The following is an 18,847-nucleotide window of genomic DNA, read 5'->3' on the forward strand; positions in this document are numbered from 1 at the left end:
TGCGTACTAGTGCTGCATACTAGTGCTGCGTATTAGTGCTGCGTATTAGTGCTGCGTATTAGTGCTGCATTATTCACTAGGCATTTTATATAAAAAGCATTATACAAAAAAGCATTATACACAATGCATCATGCATAATGCATTATACACAGTGTTTTTTCTCATTATATTAGTGCTGAGTATTAGTGCTGCAGCAATTGTTTTGGCATTGGTAGCACGCCATAGTAGCACGCCATACACATCTAATTTTGTTTTGGCTCTGGTACGTCTGCCACGCCTAAAACCAGCCATAGTTACGACCTCAAAAGCTGCACAAACAATCACCTGCACATAGAACCGACGAGCGAAAGTTGTAAAAATAGAAGCGATATCCTAGGGGACGTTGGCTGACGGACTGCGTAGCTACCCGTTGTACACGGTAGCAGCCAGTCACGTGACTTACCTCAAGGTCCACCTTTGCCATTTCAATAATGCTTCTTATTTATTACCCACACCATACCATTCTGTCATACGATTTTGTCATAGCGCGACTAATTTACCTTCAAGGTGCATACCGGCCGAGGGTTTGCACTTCAAGTGCTTCTTCATTAAGATTGCATTATGAAAATCTAGCAGAATATAGCAGACAGGATTGACCGCGTGGGCGGCGTGATGTTTATGCTCGCATGACATACAAGGTCCTAGACAATTCCTCGGGTAAGCTGGATTGTGACTGGCTGTCAGCAAATAAATTTAATTTTAAATTTTAAAGTGGTATAGTTATGGCTGTTGTGCCATAGCGATTTCCCTGCCCCTGTTGTAGGTAGTGTCACAACACGAAATGCAACCGTTTGAATAAGACTGTGAAGCCATACACTTGCTACTGTATTGCATACAAATTGCCTGGAAGTTATTATAGGTTTGCATTGCTTTTTGTTTTGTTGTGCATTTTTGATTCGGTAATACCCTTTGCATTTTTGGTGAATTTGCTAATTGCTTTCTGTTTTAGCTTGTTCAATCCACTGACATGTGGTCTGTTCCCGATGAAATTTTTGAAACAAAGGAAGCGAGCTCAGCTCCAGTGATGTCATGCAGCACTGAAGTGGATGAGAATGGTGGAGTGTGTGAATCAGGCAATGTCAAACTAGTTATTCCTAAAGGAACTTTCTCATCACCGACTGTCGTTTCAGCTGACACGTATGTAGAACCATTTCTTGCACCAGAAATCAATGATGAAGAGCAGGCAGTGTTGAGTCCTGTTGTGCATTTGTGTCCTTCCGGTTTGCAATTTAAAAAGCCAGTTCAACTGTCGTTTCCTCCAGATGTTCCACTGAAAGTCGATCTTGACAACAGTTGTATACTAGAACTGAAGATGACTGACACCTCACCTCACGACCCATTATGCAAATGGTACACTGTCTTGGAGTTCAATACAGCAACAGGGAAGATCACTAAGTCAGACGTCAATTTTGATCCCGAAACTGGTCAAGTTCAACTCAACCATTTTTGTAGCCTTTGCTGGATAGCAAAGATGTTTGGCATCAAAAACACGAGACGTGTGTCTTATTGTGCCTTCGGCAAGAAGCTAGAGTCACACAAATGGGATATTTCCCTTGATGTGATTGACACAACAAAGATGAAGTATGATGCCTTACTTAAGAGAAAGGAGATGACAAAATTTCAACCTCTAGCAGATATTCAACCTGCTACAATTGATGGCAATGGAGAAGTGCAGCTAAAGTTTGAATGCAAAGGCAAGTGGCAGATTGAAGAAGACGAAGCTGTCGTTAACATCAAAGCAGAAGATGTGCATGATAGTTACCCATACTCGGTGACTATAGAAGATATCAGCAAAAAGTCTGAGTCTTTTCAAGTTTATGTCCATGCCACCGCTACCAACGATGGCAAACCAGTTGAGTCTCTTTCGTCACGTTCTGTAAAGATAAGCCATTCTCTTGAGCAAATAACAGGAACAATGACAACAAAGCGTAATCACTACCATTGCCTTGTTATTTGTGCTAATGAATGGGAGCTTCAAGCTGCTCTAAATGTTTTCAGAAAAGGAACAGAAAGCAAGTTTGATTCAGTTCAACAAGGTCAATTTAACATTCGTTTCTGTCGCCAGTGGATGACATCACCTCACACCAGCATAGCTATGTTGGCTCAGCCTAAGGCAGGAGGTCTGGAATGCATGACGTTGATGTCTGAACTGGGACACTACCTTTCTGCTGACCTTATTGCCATGACTGGCATCTGTGCTGGAGAAGAAAAAAGGTATGATGACAGCGATCAAGGCAGCGTTGTTGTTGCTCAAAGAACAACAATAGTCACTGGAGGATCAGTGGAAGAAGATGGACTACTTCGCATTGAAGCAAGCTATGAAGAAATAGATAGTCGAATTACCGCATCACTTGCCGAGCTTGTGGCGAGACCGGTTGATGATTGGATGCAGTATGTTCCTGAAGAATCTCGACGTCCCAGTCCAAGGTATGTCCGAGAGTTAATTCTCAATGCCGTCAAGAATAGCGGCCCTGACGGTATTACCAAGCGTGATCTTTACAGTCAAATGGTCAAACTTGGCCAACCAGGAATGACCGAAATGAACTATAAGCAGGTCCTCGATGAAACAATATTGAATCAATCTAGTTCATGGCTAGTATCTGGAGGAAAACATCACAACATTCTTACAATTATGGATGACGGAGAGGCATTCATACAAGATGCTGCCACGTTTCCTCGTCCAGATCACTGCAGCATTACATTTAAGCCAATAGGGACAATATCCTACGAGACCAAAATTTTGGACCAAGAGATGTCAATGCTGAAGAACCGAATGGGAAATTGGGACCTGAAAGGAGTCGATCAAGAGTCTCATTACTTTATGAAGCAAGCCAAAAGTCTCCAACAGTTTGGTTCTGGCTGTGCAGTCGTAATAAAAGGAATTTCTGATTACGGAACGAGCATTAGCAAACTCGACTACTACCAAACAATGGCTGCATCTACATCAGCAGCATTTTTACGCTATTTTCTTGTCAAGAGCGACTCTTGGAGAAGTAAGTCAACAAACATTGTTACTAATTAAGCTCTAAAGTTAATTCTTTCTATTTCCGGTCTTTTCAGCTACTGGTACAAAAAATTAATAGGATTTACATGTTAAACACACAAACGCGTATCTGCACCCTCTTTACACAAAAAACCATGCTTGCAAGCACAACTCTTTAATCAACACTTTTTAATAGTGCAGACTTCTAGATGAGTAATATAAATATAAATACTGGTCACTTAGAATAACTAAAATAAAACAAGCATCATATAAGCAGTATAGATCGAGTTACATAATAGTACCGCACATAGACAGAATCCTGAAGAGCGCTGAAAAATAGCGGTAATCTTCAGAATTCACTTCATGGATCTGCTAGAAGAGGTATCAGGAAGAACAATATACTGAAGAACAAACTTGGTGAAATAATACAGTAGGAAAAGGAAAGCCTGAAGAGCGATGGAAAAAGAGTGATTGTGCTGAAACATCAGGATCTTGCTCAACTGCATCATCAATTTATACCACAAGAACAGAAAGAAGCGTCTACATCAAAGAGAAAGAATAAATGTGAAACAATGCAGAAGATGAAAAATTGAAGGGTGCTGACTCAGACTCTGGTGAAAATGCGGCAAATTTCAACATCCCATACTACTGCAATGATCATAAGTACAAAGAAGAGAATCCGGAAAAGGAAAAAAGCGGAGGTACCACAACAGACGAACGAAATAACCCGAAGATCGAGCGCTGGATATACGGGTTGAAGATGCGGCATACTTCGGAAACAACTGTCATGCTTAGAGACATCAGACAGAAGAGACAGAAGAGAATTGTTACTAACAACCGAAGCCGCTGAAGTGATACAGATGTAAGCCGGAACATGCAGAGCGCTGAAAGAAAAGTGTTGATGCGGCGAACTGTAAGCTCCCAATCACCTGCACACTCCAACGTACGTCCAGTGAACATAGACGAAAGCACGAACAAAGAGATTGTAGCCTACACACCGATATTACCAACGAAAAAGCATTCATTCATCAAATGGGGTCGTATAGTAGTCTACTACCAAAATGAAGACTGACGCAAGCAACTAGGCCTGGTTACGCCACAATGGCGCCGACTCAACAAATGACGACCTCCTTTTCTCTTGTTCCTTTGGCAAACGACAGCAACAACAATTCACGCGGCAATGTCAGCCAGACATCCAGGATGCATATATATTCACACACACACACGCACGCACATACGCACGCACGCACACGCACACACACACGCACACGCACACACGTACGTCAATATTAGTGTTATTATCAGCATTGGAGCTGTGAACGGCTTGTGAAGAAACTCTAACGGCGCCTACGAACTATTTCACGTCTACGGAAACACTTCTTGCGTACAAGGTATCTTTTATCATTGACCAAAAATCGTTCATTCAGAGAAGCAGTGCACGGACAATTGCAACATAGAGAATTGCCTTAGGAAGCGCGTGCGTGGCGAATGCTACGCATAATGCAAATGTAGGTTGTAGCGTTCAAGTATGTTAAAGTAGACAAATGCCACATGAAACAGACCGACGACTTACCTCTGAAATTATTTCTTTTTACACAAAATCCGTTTGCTATATAATAGTTTTTATTAATTAACAAGTACTAAAAGTGTTGCAATACCATTAACTAAACATATCTACAAAGTGTACTTAGACTAACAAATTTGACTGCGTGGGTGGTTTGATGTCAGCTTAACTGGCTATTTATATAGCAATTTATATTTGCATTAATTCTGCCACATATAGTTTTCAAACGGTGTTGTTTACAGTTTATTTTTGCTTTTGACGCAGTTGGCATATAAGTGTATAACGTGTATAACGTTTATGGTTTTTGTTTCTGTAGAGGAAACGAATCCAACTCGCCGTACTCCTGCTCGAAATACGGATACAAGTAATACGCTATATTGATTGTAGCCAACATAAAGTATCTAGACGAATATCAACATAATTGTATTAAGTGTATGGTTTGATTCTGATGTTTAAATTTAAATTTGAATTTTTGGAAGTGTCAGTTCAGCTTGCAATCTTTGAGCATTTAGTCTAGATTCGAATTATTGTTTTTTGGCTTATTTTTCACATTTGTCGCATATAATTGTGTCTATTTTGTTTACAGAGAAAAAAGATCTCTCTAGACGTACGCCAAACCCAGATCCAGGTGAATTCGCCATATTGATTTTAGTTAATACGAAAGATCTATACAGAAAATATAAAGAATTTTGCTAATAGTCACTAATGTCTTGCAGTGCGGTTCAACGTGAGGTGGACATCTAGACTAACAAGTTGATTAGGGTTGTTTTATGCTTAATTTTAATTCAGAAGTGTCTAGTAACCTGGTGACCGTTGAAAACTTTAATTGTTGTCAGATGGCTTTTGTTAGTTTTAAATTTTAATTTGTTTATTGTTTTGTCGTTTGCTATTGCCACAGTTATCGTATACTGTGTTCTTGGAGGTAATGGATCTATCTCGTCGTACGCCAACCTACATCGAAGGAATGCGCCGTGTTGATTCTAACTAATATAAAGATTAATAAGAAAATTATGAACAAAGAAATTTGTGACAAGTTTAACTCGTCGCTAAAGTATTGCAATGCGATTGGACACATGAGGTTGACATCTGTAGTTAGACTAACAAATTTGACTGAGTGGTTTGATTGTCATGTTGAAATTGCCGAAGTTTCTGTAGTATCTGGCAACCCTTCAACATTTAAATTTGGCAAAATGGTTTTTGTAATTTTTCTCCCGCAGTTATAATATCAGTACTTTTATCTAACTCAACGTCCGTCACCTACAGATCCAGACAGTAGGTCGTATTGATTCTAACTAACGTGAAAAATCTATACAGCAAAACACAACGGGTTTTGCTAGGAATTATTAAAGCGATAGTTAATTTAGTTAATTGATCACTACGTCTATTACTTATACTCTGGTGTTTAGACCCGAAATCCTATTCCTGGTGCAGCATCATCTGACGTCGCCGAATAGAACGTATGTTGTCAGCTGATGCGATTATATAATATTGTTTTTACTATATATGTAGTGACGCTGTTACTCTTAGCTTTTGTTTTTGCTGAGGCACTATGGAAGAACTGTATGTCTCAGGATTTTAGTTTGATTTTAATTGTTGTAGTCGCTTCATAATTGCAATTGTTGCTGTTGCTCGTACACATTGTTTGCAGTTTAATGGATTCATGTTATATACAATTAAAGATGCAGCAAGAATTCAACAAGTGTGAACTCGTCAGACATTATTAGTGTGGTTGTGTGAGCTACTCTTCCAGTGACGGATATATAATATGGGCTCGTGGCTATGGGGCGACTTGTGTGACTCACCATACTGCATTAGTGATATGATAACGCGTATATAAGCCCGTCGTATGCATAGATATCTTTATACGTATATTAAAATGTTTGGACGAGGTCACAAGCAGCGGCGAGATCATGCTCTTTCTGTAGCTGGCTAGACAATTCCTTCGTGTAACAGAACATTTTTCTTGAAATCAAATATACTGAGGCTAAACGTTGGCGATTGTACGTGCAGTGACTTGCCTCAATGGCCGCTCTCTGTCTTGTCCTTCCATAATATGAAGTACTGTAACTTAGCTAATTAGCCCATTAGCCGGTTGAATTTTTGAAACGGGCAACAAGGCTACCTAGCTACGGCTCCTAAGCACTGGCAATATGATTTCAGGACGGCTTGAATCGCGGCCAGACTAGTGGCAGTATCAGAGCGTCTTCTCAACTGCTTAGAATTTTCCGAACTCAACTCTCGTGCCATTGAATTAGATCATAGAGATGACTGAATTTGGTGAAGAGAAACATATGAATACATAGATAAAGAGTCTGTAGTTATACAGTACTATAGGGCAAGATAAAGTCTCTGACACGGCAATGTAGATACAATTTAGTTACTAGCTACCATCACCTGTAGTCCTGAACAGCGTCCGTTCATCACGGAAACGCTAAACCACTTGGGCACAAGTCTGGCAGCTAGATGCAGTGTCCCAATCAGTGTATGGCGGACCCAGGATTTGAAAAGCTGTTTTGCTAACAATTTTACTGATATCTATTACCGATAATTATATTGTCATCTAAGCTATTGGTACTCTAGAGATTGAACTGATCATGTGAGTCGATCGATAGACAGGCAGATTACCGCAGTTGTAAGAAAGCCATTAGAGAAAGCGTTTGCTTCTTTTCGCGCGGGCCAGGATAGCGGCCATTTGTAGTATGATACGTTGGTAGTAGTGCACGCTACTTCATAAAGCACGCTAATATTGGGTCCCATTATCTATATATATAAAGGAGAGGTGTCTGTCTGTCTGACTGTCTGTCTGTCTGTCCGTCTGTTGGAGCGTTTCTCAAAAACGGCGAGTCCGATCTCGGCCGAATTTGGCTCGCGCACTCCGAATTCATTCGGGTCGAAAGTGAGACTGTGGTCGTCTTCCTGACTTCTCCCACGACGACGCGATTTCCCGCCGATCGCACTCGCTTCCGCTCGCGCGCGAATATCTCTGGAACGGCGCATCGTATCTCCACCGAATTTAGACTGCCCCTTCCAGACATCGAACGGTACGCGCCGAGCGTGTCGTTTATTGAGGGCGACGCCGGGAAATGGAAGATATTTTTGCTGATATCCGGGTCTTGAAAAAATACGCCCACAGTCCTTTGCCAGTCTACGACCGTCGAAGAGCTGCGGTGTTTGATGCACCTGTTCCCCGAAACGCCAGCAACGTCTTCGAAGAGACGAAGTTCAACGGGACTGTCGAAATGGCGAGAGTCGGTACGAGGCGTGACTTCGTTAGATGCGGAGCTGCCGTGCTTGATGCACCTGTTCCCCGAAACGCCAGCAACGTCTTCGAAGAGACAACGTTCAGCGGGACTGTGGAAATGATGAGAGTCGGTGCGAGTCGTGACTTCGTTAGATACGGGGAACGGATTATCCGGGTGAGTACAGCATGTGACTTCCAGATCTGCTCTGACGGATTCGTCTAACTGCACGTGACTTCATTTCGGACAGCGTAATATCCGGGAGTGCTAGACGATTGCAAGTGTATACGCGACATTTTTATTGACTGCAATCATTCATGGCCAACATCACCTATGATACCATCAAACGCATTTTTAGATACTTTCTGCTATAATCTCTACCTATAAATGCGACCTGTCTCTCCTCCACTTCCGTGTTGTATTGGCTCTATGACAAACTTGTGTGTCAACTGCGGCGCTATGAAGTAGAAAGGAGAAGCACCTGGCATGTGTTGTCCCCCGGGCGAAACCGGGCATTGGAGCTTGTGTACAATATGTATCCGTCATTTATGTGTTTCATTTACTCGGCTGTCGTGTTGCCACACGCCACTAAAGTTTGGTGGCAGGAGTAGAACCCATCGACCATCACTGGTGGCCGGACAATACTACGTTTTTCAGGTAAATTATTGACCTCTACGACACTGTACGGTAACAAGTTTATGTTATCGTTAATAATATTCGATTATCTTGCATACGTGATTAACGTATGAGTTATATGTGTTGTAGAAAGCTCGAAAGGGGCCCACGGAACCTCCCTTGGATCCGCATGCGACATGCAGGCAAACCTTTACAGGTAGTGACTGGGTTAATTTTCCTGCAGGCTCCTCTGAGGCGTAGGAGACGCGCGAACCCTCAGTAGTAATGATGCATGTGACTTGCAACCTTTACTAAAGTCCGTTCACGCATTAGATGGACTGAGGAATTCAGCGCGTAGCAGGACTATAGTATGGGTTTCCGAGGTCTAATTGATATCGATGGACAGCTCTTGAAGAGCTTAATTCAATCATTATAATCATATATTTCTTGATATGAACAGAAGACCAGCATAAGCAACTTCCGGAATTGTAATGAGTTAGCGGGTGGAGACAAGCTTAATCAGATCAATGTAGAGACAACTCCCAGTAAGATAACTCTTTATCAAACTAAGAAGGTGTGTAACAAAATACTAATGACGCATACTATTAGAAACTCGTGTACAGTACAAGCAAACATTTATTGATTTCCTGTGGCTTGCATTTGCTCTTCGTCGTAGCTCTCTGTGGAATCAGACTCACCAGCATCTGACTCTTCGTTAGGGTTTACTTCAATCACCATAATATCTAGTGGTTTGCGTCCTTGTGACAACACACGCTAAGAATGCAATCAGTCTAAGATAGCTTCTTATACAAACATAACTTCCGCCTTTCTTGATAATCTGTTAGCTAAGGTCCTACCCTCAGGCACGAGTCCATGTAATTCTTGAACAGACTTTAGACAGTTTGTTGTAAGTAAAAGCCTGCATGTCTTGTGTGATTGCGGTCACACTGTAATGTATTATAACGTGATTCGTCTGTTATCAAACGAGCTTTAATTTGAAGTCCCAAATCCATGCATTCCTTTGCCTGTCATCAGAATCGCAGTAGTAACAAATGGAGAACTTGGAGCCTACGTGAGCGCGGCCGCTTTATTATGGTAGATGTGACTGTTAACTTAGCAGACTTTCAGCCGTCAAACTGGCTGCAAGATAAATTTGTAAAAATCGTTCAATCCGTATTTACGTACCATAGGTTTCTAGATTATTGCTAGCTGCTCCGTCTTGCTAATGTATTTCGTTTGTCCACATTGCTTGAAAGTGTAATCTTCCCTATCCTGGTGGCAACTTGCTTGCCTACATACCCTTGATTGATTTAGTACAGAAGAGAAAATTATAATTTCGATGCAGTCTTTATTCTACAAGTAGCAAAGTACACCTAGAACCTGTTACATAATAGCATTCAGCAGTCTTGAACCTGCAATCTTAATTTGGCAAGATGTTTCCCTTGGTGTCCGTAGCAGCGGTCACTGGGCTTGTGCACGTGGGACTGGTGACTCATTCCAATGTGTCTCAAGGCCATCAGTGATTTATTGTGACTCATCCTGCTTCTGATGTGCCTTGTGACCTCTTCTCAAGTCTCGTACGCTGCCTTCTGCTAGTTCTGCTGCCTTGAATTAGTACTTTGTGAAATGTGGGCTCCGGCTCTGCCACTAGATAAAAGTCGTTGGTCATTGGAGACGAATTTCATTTACTTCACACACTACACGACCACGTAACATTGCTTCTAGACTGTCGTTCAACTCATAATGCTCTGATAATCGGCGCAGCTCTGCTACAAACTGAGCTACAAATTCTCCTTCCTGCTTGTCGTGTATCGACAACCTTGATAATATCCGCGCAGACACTGGGAAGGTACTGTATACACCTGGTTTATTCAACAATGTACTCTACGGTAAACTGACTCTAATGCATAACACTAGCCACTATATAGACAAGTCTCCGCTTACTATACCATCTACGGATACACTACATCTTCCCCCTTCTTAGCTAACTACAACACTTAGAGGTCCAGTCTCTGTGGCGGTCTCTTCGCTCTGACTGGATTTCTCCTTGGTGGATGTTCCACTAGTGGATTGGGCGTCTCGTTCACGCTAGAGTTGCTCTCATCTGGAGGGTCTAGTAAAGATGGCTCCGCCATGTCTCTCTGGTCTTCCTCGTCTGAAGATTATGATGAAGCTTCCAAAACTGTTGGCGTTGGAACGCTTGGCGTTGAACTAGCTTGTGCTGGCATGTTAGGTTGCGCCGTAGGTAAAACGATTCCTACTCCTGTTTCCTCTTCACGCTTATCCTCTGGCGACCTTTCGACGCTCCGATGCTTCAGCTGATCTACATGCCGTTTTCAAATACAGGCTGTCCCCTCGACTTCCACTTCGTATGTGAGCGGTCCTAAGACCTTTACTATCTTTCCAGGTACCCAAGGTTGGCTAGACCTCTAGTCTCGCACCCATACCGTATCCTTTTTGTTGAAATACCGTTCCTGACGCCTTTCCTGATATTGTCGTTGTCGATCTTGTCAGTCCAAATCCACTTCCTGAACATTGGGTTTCAACAACTCGAGTCTTGTTCTCAGTGTCCTTTCTGTAAAAACAAATCACTAGGAGTTTCTCCGGTAGTAGAATGAGTGGTGGATCGATAGCTTAGCAAAAACCGTAAAAGCTTCTGAGTCAATTAATTACCCTTCCTCCTGCTGCATTACTTTGAGCTTTTTCTTCATTGTTTGTACGGCTCTTTCCAGTTGATCGTTACTTGGGGGTGGTATGGTGCGCTCCGTATGTGCTATATTCCATTCATTTCTATGAAGTGGTTGAATTCCGCAGAAACGAAATTACGGACCATTGTTCGATACCAATTGGTTTGGTAGGCCAAAACGTGTAAAAATACTCCTCAACGCATCAATCGTGCTTGCTGCAGATGTGGTTGTCATTGGGATCACTTCTAACCATTTTGAATATGCGTCCACGAGCAACAAGAACATTTTACCCATGAGCGGTCCCGCAAAATCTACGTGACAGGGATACATCGATTTTAATGGCCAGCTCCAGGGGTGTACTGGTGCAGAGGGCGGCGCCCTACCTTCTTGCTGACATGCCATACAACTCTTAGCAAGGGATTCGATACTTTTGTCAATTTGAGGCCATCATACGTGTATCCTTGACAATGCTTTCATTCGTACCACGCCCATGTGCCCCTCATGAAGCTCATGTACCACTGGCTCCCTTAGAGACTCTTTAACTACCACTTGGTGTCCACACATCAAACATCCGGCTTCACAGGTAAGCTGTGCCTGTTTACTGAAATAGAGGTATAATGGGTTGATTTGGCCCATTCGACTAGGCCATCCGGATAAAACATGCTTCTTGACTTGACTAAACAGGCTGTCTTTATCTGTCTCTCGCCCTAAATCCTTGACGGTGACTGGCAACATATTGATCTGCCGTAATTTAAACAGACCAGCTTGCCTCTGACTAGAGTCCTCGTGCTTTTCTTCTGCTGTTGGCAATCTCGAAAATCTATCAGCATTTCCATGTTCCTGAGTGCCCTTGTACTGCATGGTGTACCGATAACTACTCAGAATCAAGGCCCACCTTTGCAGACGTGCGGCAGCGATGGCTGGTATACCAGATTTCGATCCAAATATGGTCACTAGAGGCTTATGATCCGTGATCAGGCAAAATTGTCTTTCATATAGAAATTGATGGAATCTCTTTATACCAGATACTATTGCCAGTGCCTCCTTTTCTATCTGAGCGTAATTCTTCTCGGATTTGCTCAATGTTCTAGATGCATCCGTTATTGGACGTTCCTCTCCATTGGGCAGCATGTACGAAGTCACTGCTCCTATCCCGTGAGATGAGGCGTCACACGCCGAAGTTAGAGACATTTCACATCACAGTGACATAACACTTTGGCTGACGTCTATAGCTCCTTTAATTTCTGGAAAGCCTCTTCACATGCTTTAGATCATTTCCAAGCCACGTCCTTCTTCATCAAGTCATTCAGTGGACGACCTACTTCTGCCAAACCTGGAAGAAATTGAGCATAGTAATTCACTAATCCCAGAAAGGATTTCAGTTCAGAGAGATTCCTTGGAGTTGGTGCATCTAGTACGGCCTTCACCTTGGACTGAGCTGTTCGCAGACCTTCACTTGATATCCGATATCCCAGATAATCCACTTCGTTTTTCATGAATTGGCATTTGCTCTTCTTCAACCGTAGCCCACAGTTACGAAGCCTCTCGAAAACTGCTGTCAGATTTTGCAAATGCTCAACCTCATTTTTTCTGTGATCAGAATGTCATCAAGGTAGCAAACCACATTTGGTATCCCATGCAATACTTGTTCCATAACTTGCTGGAATATTGTTGGCGCGCTGGCTGCTCCAAACGGTAACCTTGTGTACCTAAATAGCCTCTTGTGCGTGTTGATAGTCACGTATGACCTGGATTTCTCATCCAATTCCACTTGCAGGTACGCTCATTCCAGATTCAATTTTGAAAATTGCTGACCTCCTGACAACGTTGCAAATAAGTCCTTCGGTCTAGGAAGAGGGTACTGCTCTACTTCCAAGAAGGGGTTGATTGCAACTCGAAAATTTCCACAAATTTGAACGCTTCCGTCCGCCTTTGGCATTGGAACAATGGGCGAGGCCCACTCACTGGTTCCTACCCGCTCAATAATTCCTAGCCTTTTTATTCTTTCCAAGGCGTTCTCTATGGATTCTTCAAGGCATAGGGTATACCTCTAGCTTTATAAAAACGAGGCGGGGCCTTTGGATTCACAGCTAACCTAGCAGAATATCCTTTCAACTACCCTATTCCTGGTTTGAATAGGTCTTCATATTTGGTCAGTAGCTGCTGCAACTGATCTACCGATGCCAAGCGATTTACACGTGACCAATCAGTTTTAACACACGATAGCCAATTCCGCCCTGGCAGTGATGGGCCATTGTTATCCATAACCAAAAGAGGTAGAGAGAGATCTTGGTGGTTATGTTGAATGCGAACCACACATTCCCCCATAACTTTGACTGATTCCCCCGTTATGGTTGTGAGATGCACCTTGCTTTTGAACAAGGGTATTTTACCCAGATCCCGTGCCCATATCCGACGGAAAACGATCGTTAGTGTGGAGCCCGTATCGATTTCAAACGTAACATCTGTTCCATTGACCGTGAGAGAGGTCACCCAGCTACCATCCCCTTTCTTGGTAATGGCATAAATCATGCATGACTCATCACTTGTCTCCCCATCACCCGAGGCCTGCTCTAGGTGATCGTCAACATAATGCGGCGATTTCGCCTTCCGCGCTCCCGACTTCTTCTTCTGCGGCTGTTCTTCACGTTTTGTAGCCATCGACGACCTACATGCTTTCGCGATGTGACCCATGCGGTTGCACTTATTGCATACCTTAGTCTTATGAAAACATTTATCAGCCCGGTGGTTCTTACCCCCACACCTATAGCATGGTCTTCATACCTTGTTTGGCACCATTGGACTTCTTCATCATGGCATGGACAGCTCTTGACGTTCCTTCAATGCTTGCATTTGGTAGACCTGTAGTCTGCCTAAGCTGACCCGACTGGTTCTCGGCCGCTTCCGTTTCTTGTGCAGTCGCGAGAGCGTCGGCTAGGGAGGGTTATCTTGCGATAACAACTTTCTCTGAATGGTTGCACTGCGAATTAATGCCTGACACAAACCGATCACGCAATGTGTCGTCTAGCTGATCTTCAAACTTGCAGTGCTCAGTCATTCGTCTCAATTGTGCCATATACTCGGTGACAGATTCGTCAGCACGTTGTGTTCTCTGTTGAAACTTGAATCTTTCTGCTATCATCAGAGGTTTTGGCGTGAAATGAGCAGCTAGGCTGTCGACTAGTACCTTGTAGCTCTTCTCGGCGGGCTTTGTCTGGTCCACTAGATCCCTCAACAGACTGTAAGTTCTAGGTCCAGTGAGCGTGAGAAAGATTGCAACCTTCCTTGTGTTGGTCAGGCCTTCCTCACTTCCGTCTCTTACACCCTTGATGCCATTGGCCAGGAAATACTGCTCTAACTTTTCTGCATATGATGTCCAATCACCCTTTGTAGGGTTGAACTCCTCTACTCTTCCCTGCGGACAGAACCCGATCGCTTCAGCCATGATCCGATCCGATCTTCGTCACCACTTTGTCGTGTATTGACAACCTTGATAATATCCGCGTAGACACTGGAAAGGTACTGTATACACCTGGTTTATTCAACAACGTACTCTACGGTAGACTGACTCTAACGCCTACTACCACTAGTCACTTGTACAGGGACTATTTGGTCGTGGGGACTATTTGGTCGCGGGCAATTATCTCGCTCCTATTTGGTTCTCGAAACCGTTTAACTAGGGTTTATTTGGTTTTGGCCACCTGCAGGGACTATTTGGTCGCGTAGACTATTTGGTTTCGCATTTATTGCGCCTCGAATCGGCACTCTCCAACTCTTGCAGCTGTACGAGACGGACGCGAACGACGTGACGATGGCCATGATAATTTTCACGCGTCTGCCAGACGTCGTGATGAGCCGAAATCAAGTGCGACCTGCTTCTTCTTCGTTTGCATTTGGCTTCATATGAATACTGAAGTCATCACGACATTGTCTATCACAATTTCACGTGTCTGACGTTTTGTTTTGAGGCAAATCTCGGCTGGTCTGGTAGCGGGCGTGTCGAAAGTAGGCGAAGAAAGAATGTCTTGTGGGTTACAAGGTAAACAAACATCTGTGTGTTGTTGCACTAGCGAGGACGACTACAGTTGTAGATATAACACAACGTTTGCAAAGTGGAAAGTCGCTTGACAGCAGACTAGAACGTGTTTTCTACACTAAATTCGCTAAAGTATAATATTCGTGTAGCCTCGGAACTTCAGCTAGTTAGACTATTCCCTCGCACTTTAAAAAAAACTACATTACTTCGCAACGCCAAGACAGAGAGAACGAGGAACAGCCAAAATTAAGCATTGGTTCAGAAATAATATTGGACAACAATAGCACAGTACACAAAAACAAGCAAACGACAGACAGACAGACAGACAGACAGACAGACAGACAGACAGACAGACAGACAGACAGACAGACAGACAGACAGACAGACAGACAGGCAGGCAGACAGATTATTTTATTCTTTGATACAAACTATTACATGATCTAGTCGCAAGACGATAACAAAGCTAGAATTTCTAAATCAATTAACGTAATAAGCTTAATCAATGTTTCAGTCAAATAAGAAGTCCTCTACTTTACACTGTTGATGAGTTATTTTAACTTAGACGCTTTTCCACTGATCACTCTTGCATTGCATCTCTGTATGTATACACACTCATATCTGCATGCATGCACATAGCTGCAAGCTGATTAGTATAGTTATTGTCTTCATTTTCTTGCCTGCATATCCTGGTTCTACTGCAGCACATTTTGTTGTGTCACCATTCAAAGAAAAGATAGACAGACGGACAGACTAAATGGCAAAAAGAGACAGAAGATACATGTATATAAGAAAAAAAAGATTTTCACTAGGCTCCACCAATCTACAAAACGTATTGTTTGATAGTGGACAACAACGCAAACAAACAACCAGCAATACCCATCTGAGAGACCAAGTGCAAATAAGTGATTTTACATTTAATTAATTGTTTCTCGAACTACATATATCCACTTATTTTCTCTTCTGTTCTGAAAGTCATCACCGATCTTTGGTCGTGCGCAACCAATTTCAGAGACGTAGATTGTCTTCCTTGCGTAGACAGTACGCATACGTCGCTGTGCACCTAAGTACGTATCGATCGATGCCATGCAGGATCGATGCATAAATCTGCAGCTAGCCGCAGCATTCTACGCACTAAAACATTCTAGGCACATCTCCACACGTGCGCTGCGTGATCAAATCATGTTTATTTACCTTGTAATCCACAAGACATTCTTACACCGCCTACTTTTGACACGCCCGCTACCAGACCAGCCGAGATTAGTCTCAAAACGAAACGTCAGACATGCGAAATTGTGATAGACAATGTCGTGATGATTTCGGTATCCATATGAAGCCAAATACAAACGAAGAAGAAGCAGGTCGCACTTGATTTCGGCTCATCGAGACGTCTGGGAGACGGGTGAAAATTATCATGGCCATCGTAACGTTGTTCGCATCCGTCTCGTACAGCTGTAGGAGTTGGAGAGTGCCGATTCGAGGCGCAATAAATGCGAAACCAAATAGTCCACGCGACCAAATAGTCCCTGCAGGTGGCCGAAACCATGCAAATAAGCCCTAGTTAAAAGGTTTCGAGAACGAAATAGGAGTGAGATAATTGCCCGCGACCAAATAGTCCCCACGACCAAATAGTCCCTGTATATCACTATATAGACAAGTCTCCGCCTACTATACCATTTATGGATACACTACACTGCTGGCATCTGGCAGGCGCGGATACAGAATTTTCGAAAGAAGGGGTTCAATTGTATCATTAGCCACGCTCCATAGCAGCTAAATCTGTATATGACCTACGGAACTAGCAAACTCATTTCAATCTGTATTAGGGATTGGAGTTAGGGTTAGGGTTTGGGTTAGAGTTAGGGTTTGGGTTAGAGTTAGGGTTAGGGTTACTACTTTAGGATTAATTTAATTTCTAACATATTCAATAGATAATTATAAGCATATAAGTTTAGAATTGAACGAATTAACCATCCATCAAAACATTAAGGTGCTTTCACTGTAATAACACAACCATCGGCGTAACGTCGGGGGGGGGGGGGGTATAGCCCCAAACATTTTGGGCGTGTCACTCCGCTTCAAGCAGAACTTTAATTAAGTTACAAAACAGTCCGCTTAATCCTAGTTAGAGTAGTATGTTAACTGCGACGGTGACTATCTCTTGATAATACACATCATCATTTCAGGATGATAAAGCCAGTGTGAAGAAATCGTGGACACGTGAAGTGCGCATGCCCATCACTTTTTAATAAAGACGTTTGCTACGCTATCCGGCAATGACAGAGTCAAAGAAGACCGCATCAAAAAGGCAGAAGCCTATCCATCAATTCTTTTCAAGTAAGTGACAACCCGATTGACCGGAGTATGGAATCTCTGGCGGCTCCACTACTTTACTTTAATTAATACGTATATATCTATCTAGTTTATATGAAGCTCAAATTGTGTGTGTGTGTGTGTGCACGCGCGCGAGCGCGCGCACGCGTGCGCTTGTGTGCATGTGCATGTGTTCGGGATACTCGGCCACGTCTCGTCTATTTGAGAGTAAAAGAATTATAGCGTGTGAATCCACATAGACATCGCCAGACGCAACCCATCTTCAATGCGCTGGTGTATATTCTAAACACCAAAAGACTTGTGATCGTGGGTGATAAAGTGAAATATTTGGAAAGAATTGCCAGAAACATTCCAAAATCCAACCTAACCATTAAACAGGTATCTGAGGTCTATATGCGATATGACGACATCTCAGAGGCCTGGGATACAAGTACCCACAGAGACGATCATATTATGAGAGGTAATTATTTATACAAAAAAATACTCGAGGGGATGGTCCCTATTAGAGAAAACAATGCACATAGATATACACCCACATAATTTGTGTGTGTGTGTGTGTGTGTGTGTGTGTGTGTGTGTGTGTGTGAGAGAGAGAGAGAGACGTAATAATGAGACAAGACTATTCTATTATATAGCACAGTGATGGATTGTGCTATTGCAAAACTGACAAGCTTGTTTCACCAAGGACATAATATCCTTGGAAACATATGTGAATGCTACTTTCTCCATAGAGGATGCGACTGTACAGTGCTTGTTACCACTCCACGTGCAAAGCCAACCCCAGCTCCATGTGTGAAGCCGATTCCAGCTCCACGTGCAAAGCTGACCCCAGCTCCACATGTGAATCCAACCACAACTCCACGTGCAAAGCTGGTCGAAGATACACGTGTAATAATACCAGTGGTTTCAACCACTACACAACCAGTGGCCTCAACCACGCTCAACCCAAACCAGTAGTTTTAATCACTCCACGCGTTGTGCCACCTAAAACCCAGTGGTTTTGACCACTCCACGATGACCACCCCGCTGCCACAGTGGAAACCCATGTGTCATGCAATAGAAAACTACCTCCGAGGTTGGGAGATAGAGGCAACCAAAGACCACCACGACCCTAAAGCGTTCCTAACCACCGCTCGCTCGCAGATCCATCGAAAAGTCGTGGAAGAGATCGTGGCACTGAGAGGCGTCAAATTCTATCTATCGATGAACATTCGGTTAAAATACAAAAAACCTCCCCACCAACCAACCGATTTCGAAAAGCGAAGCGCTATGGAACCTATTCTCACAGCCGACGGCATCCCAACAGCTCTGGATAAAAGCATTCAAACCATTATGGGATCGATAGAGACCCAC

General features: G+C 43.1%; 1 protein-coding gene across 1 annotated transcript; it reads left to right on the forward strand.

Annotated features, from left to right (window-relative positions):
* The first annotated feature begins 2,187 nt into the window (after nt 1–2,187).
* Nucleotides 2,188–6,265, forward strand: LOC134183807 (uncharacterized). The gene is made up of 4 exons (XM_062651380.1): nt 2,188–3,032; nt 4,903–4,950; nt 5,173–5,214; nt 5,993–6,265. The coding sequence occupies exons 1-4, from the start codon at nt 2,222–2,224 to the stop codon at nt 6,025–6,027; spliced, it is 936 nt and encodes a 311-aa protein (XP_062507364.1). The 5' UTR covers nt 2,188–2,221; the 3' UTR covers nt 6,028–6,265.
* Nucleotides 6,266–18,847: the final 12,582 nt, after the last annotated feature.

This window comes from Corticium candelabrum, chromosome 8, assembly GCF_963422355.1.
Source record: "Corticium candelabrum chromosome 8, ooCorCand1.1, whole genome shotgun sequence".
NCBI classification, from domain to species: domain Eukaryota; kingdom Metazoa; phylum Porifera; class Homoscleromorpha; order Homosclerophorida; family Plakinidae; genus Corticium; species Corticium candelabrum.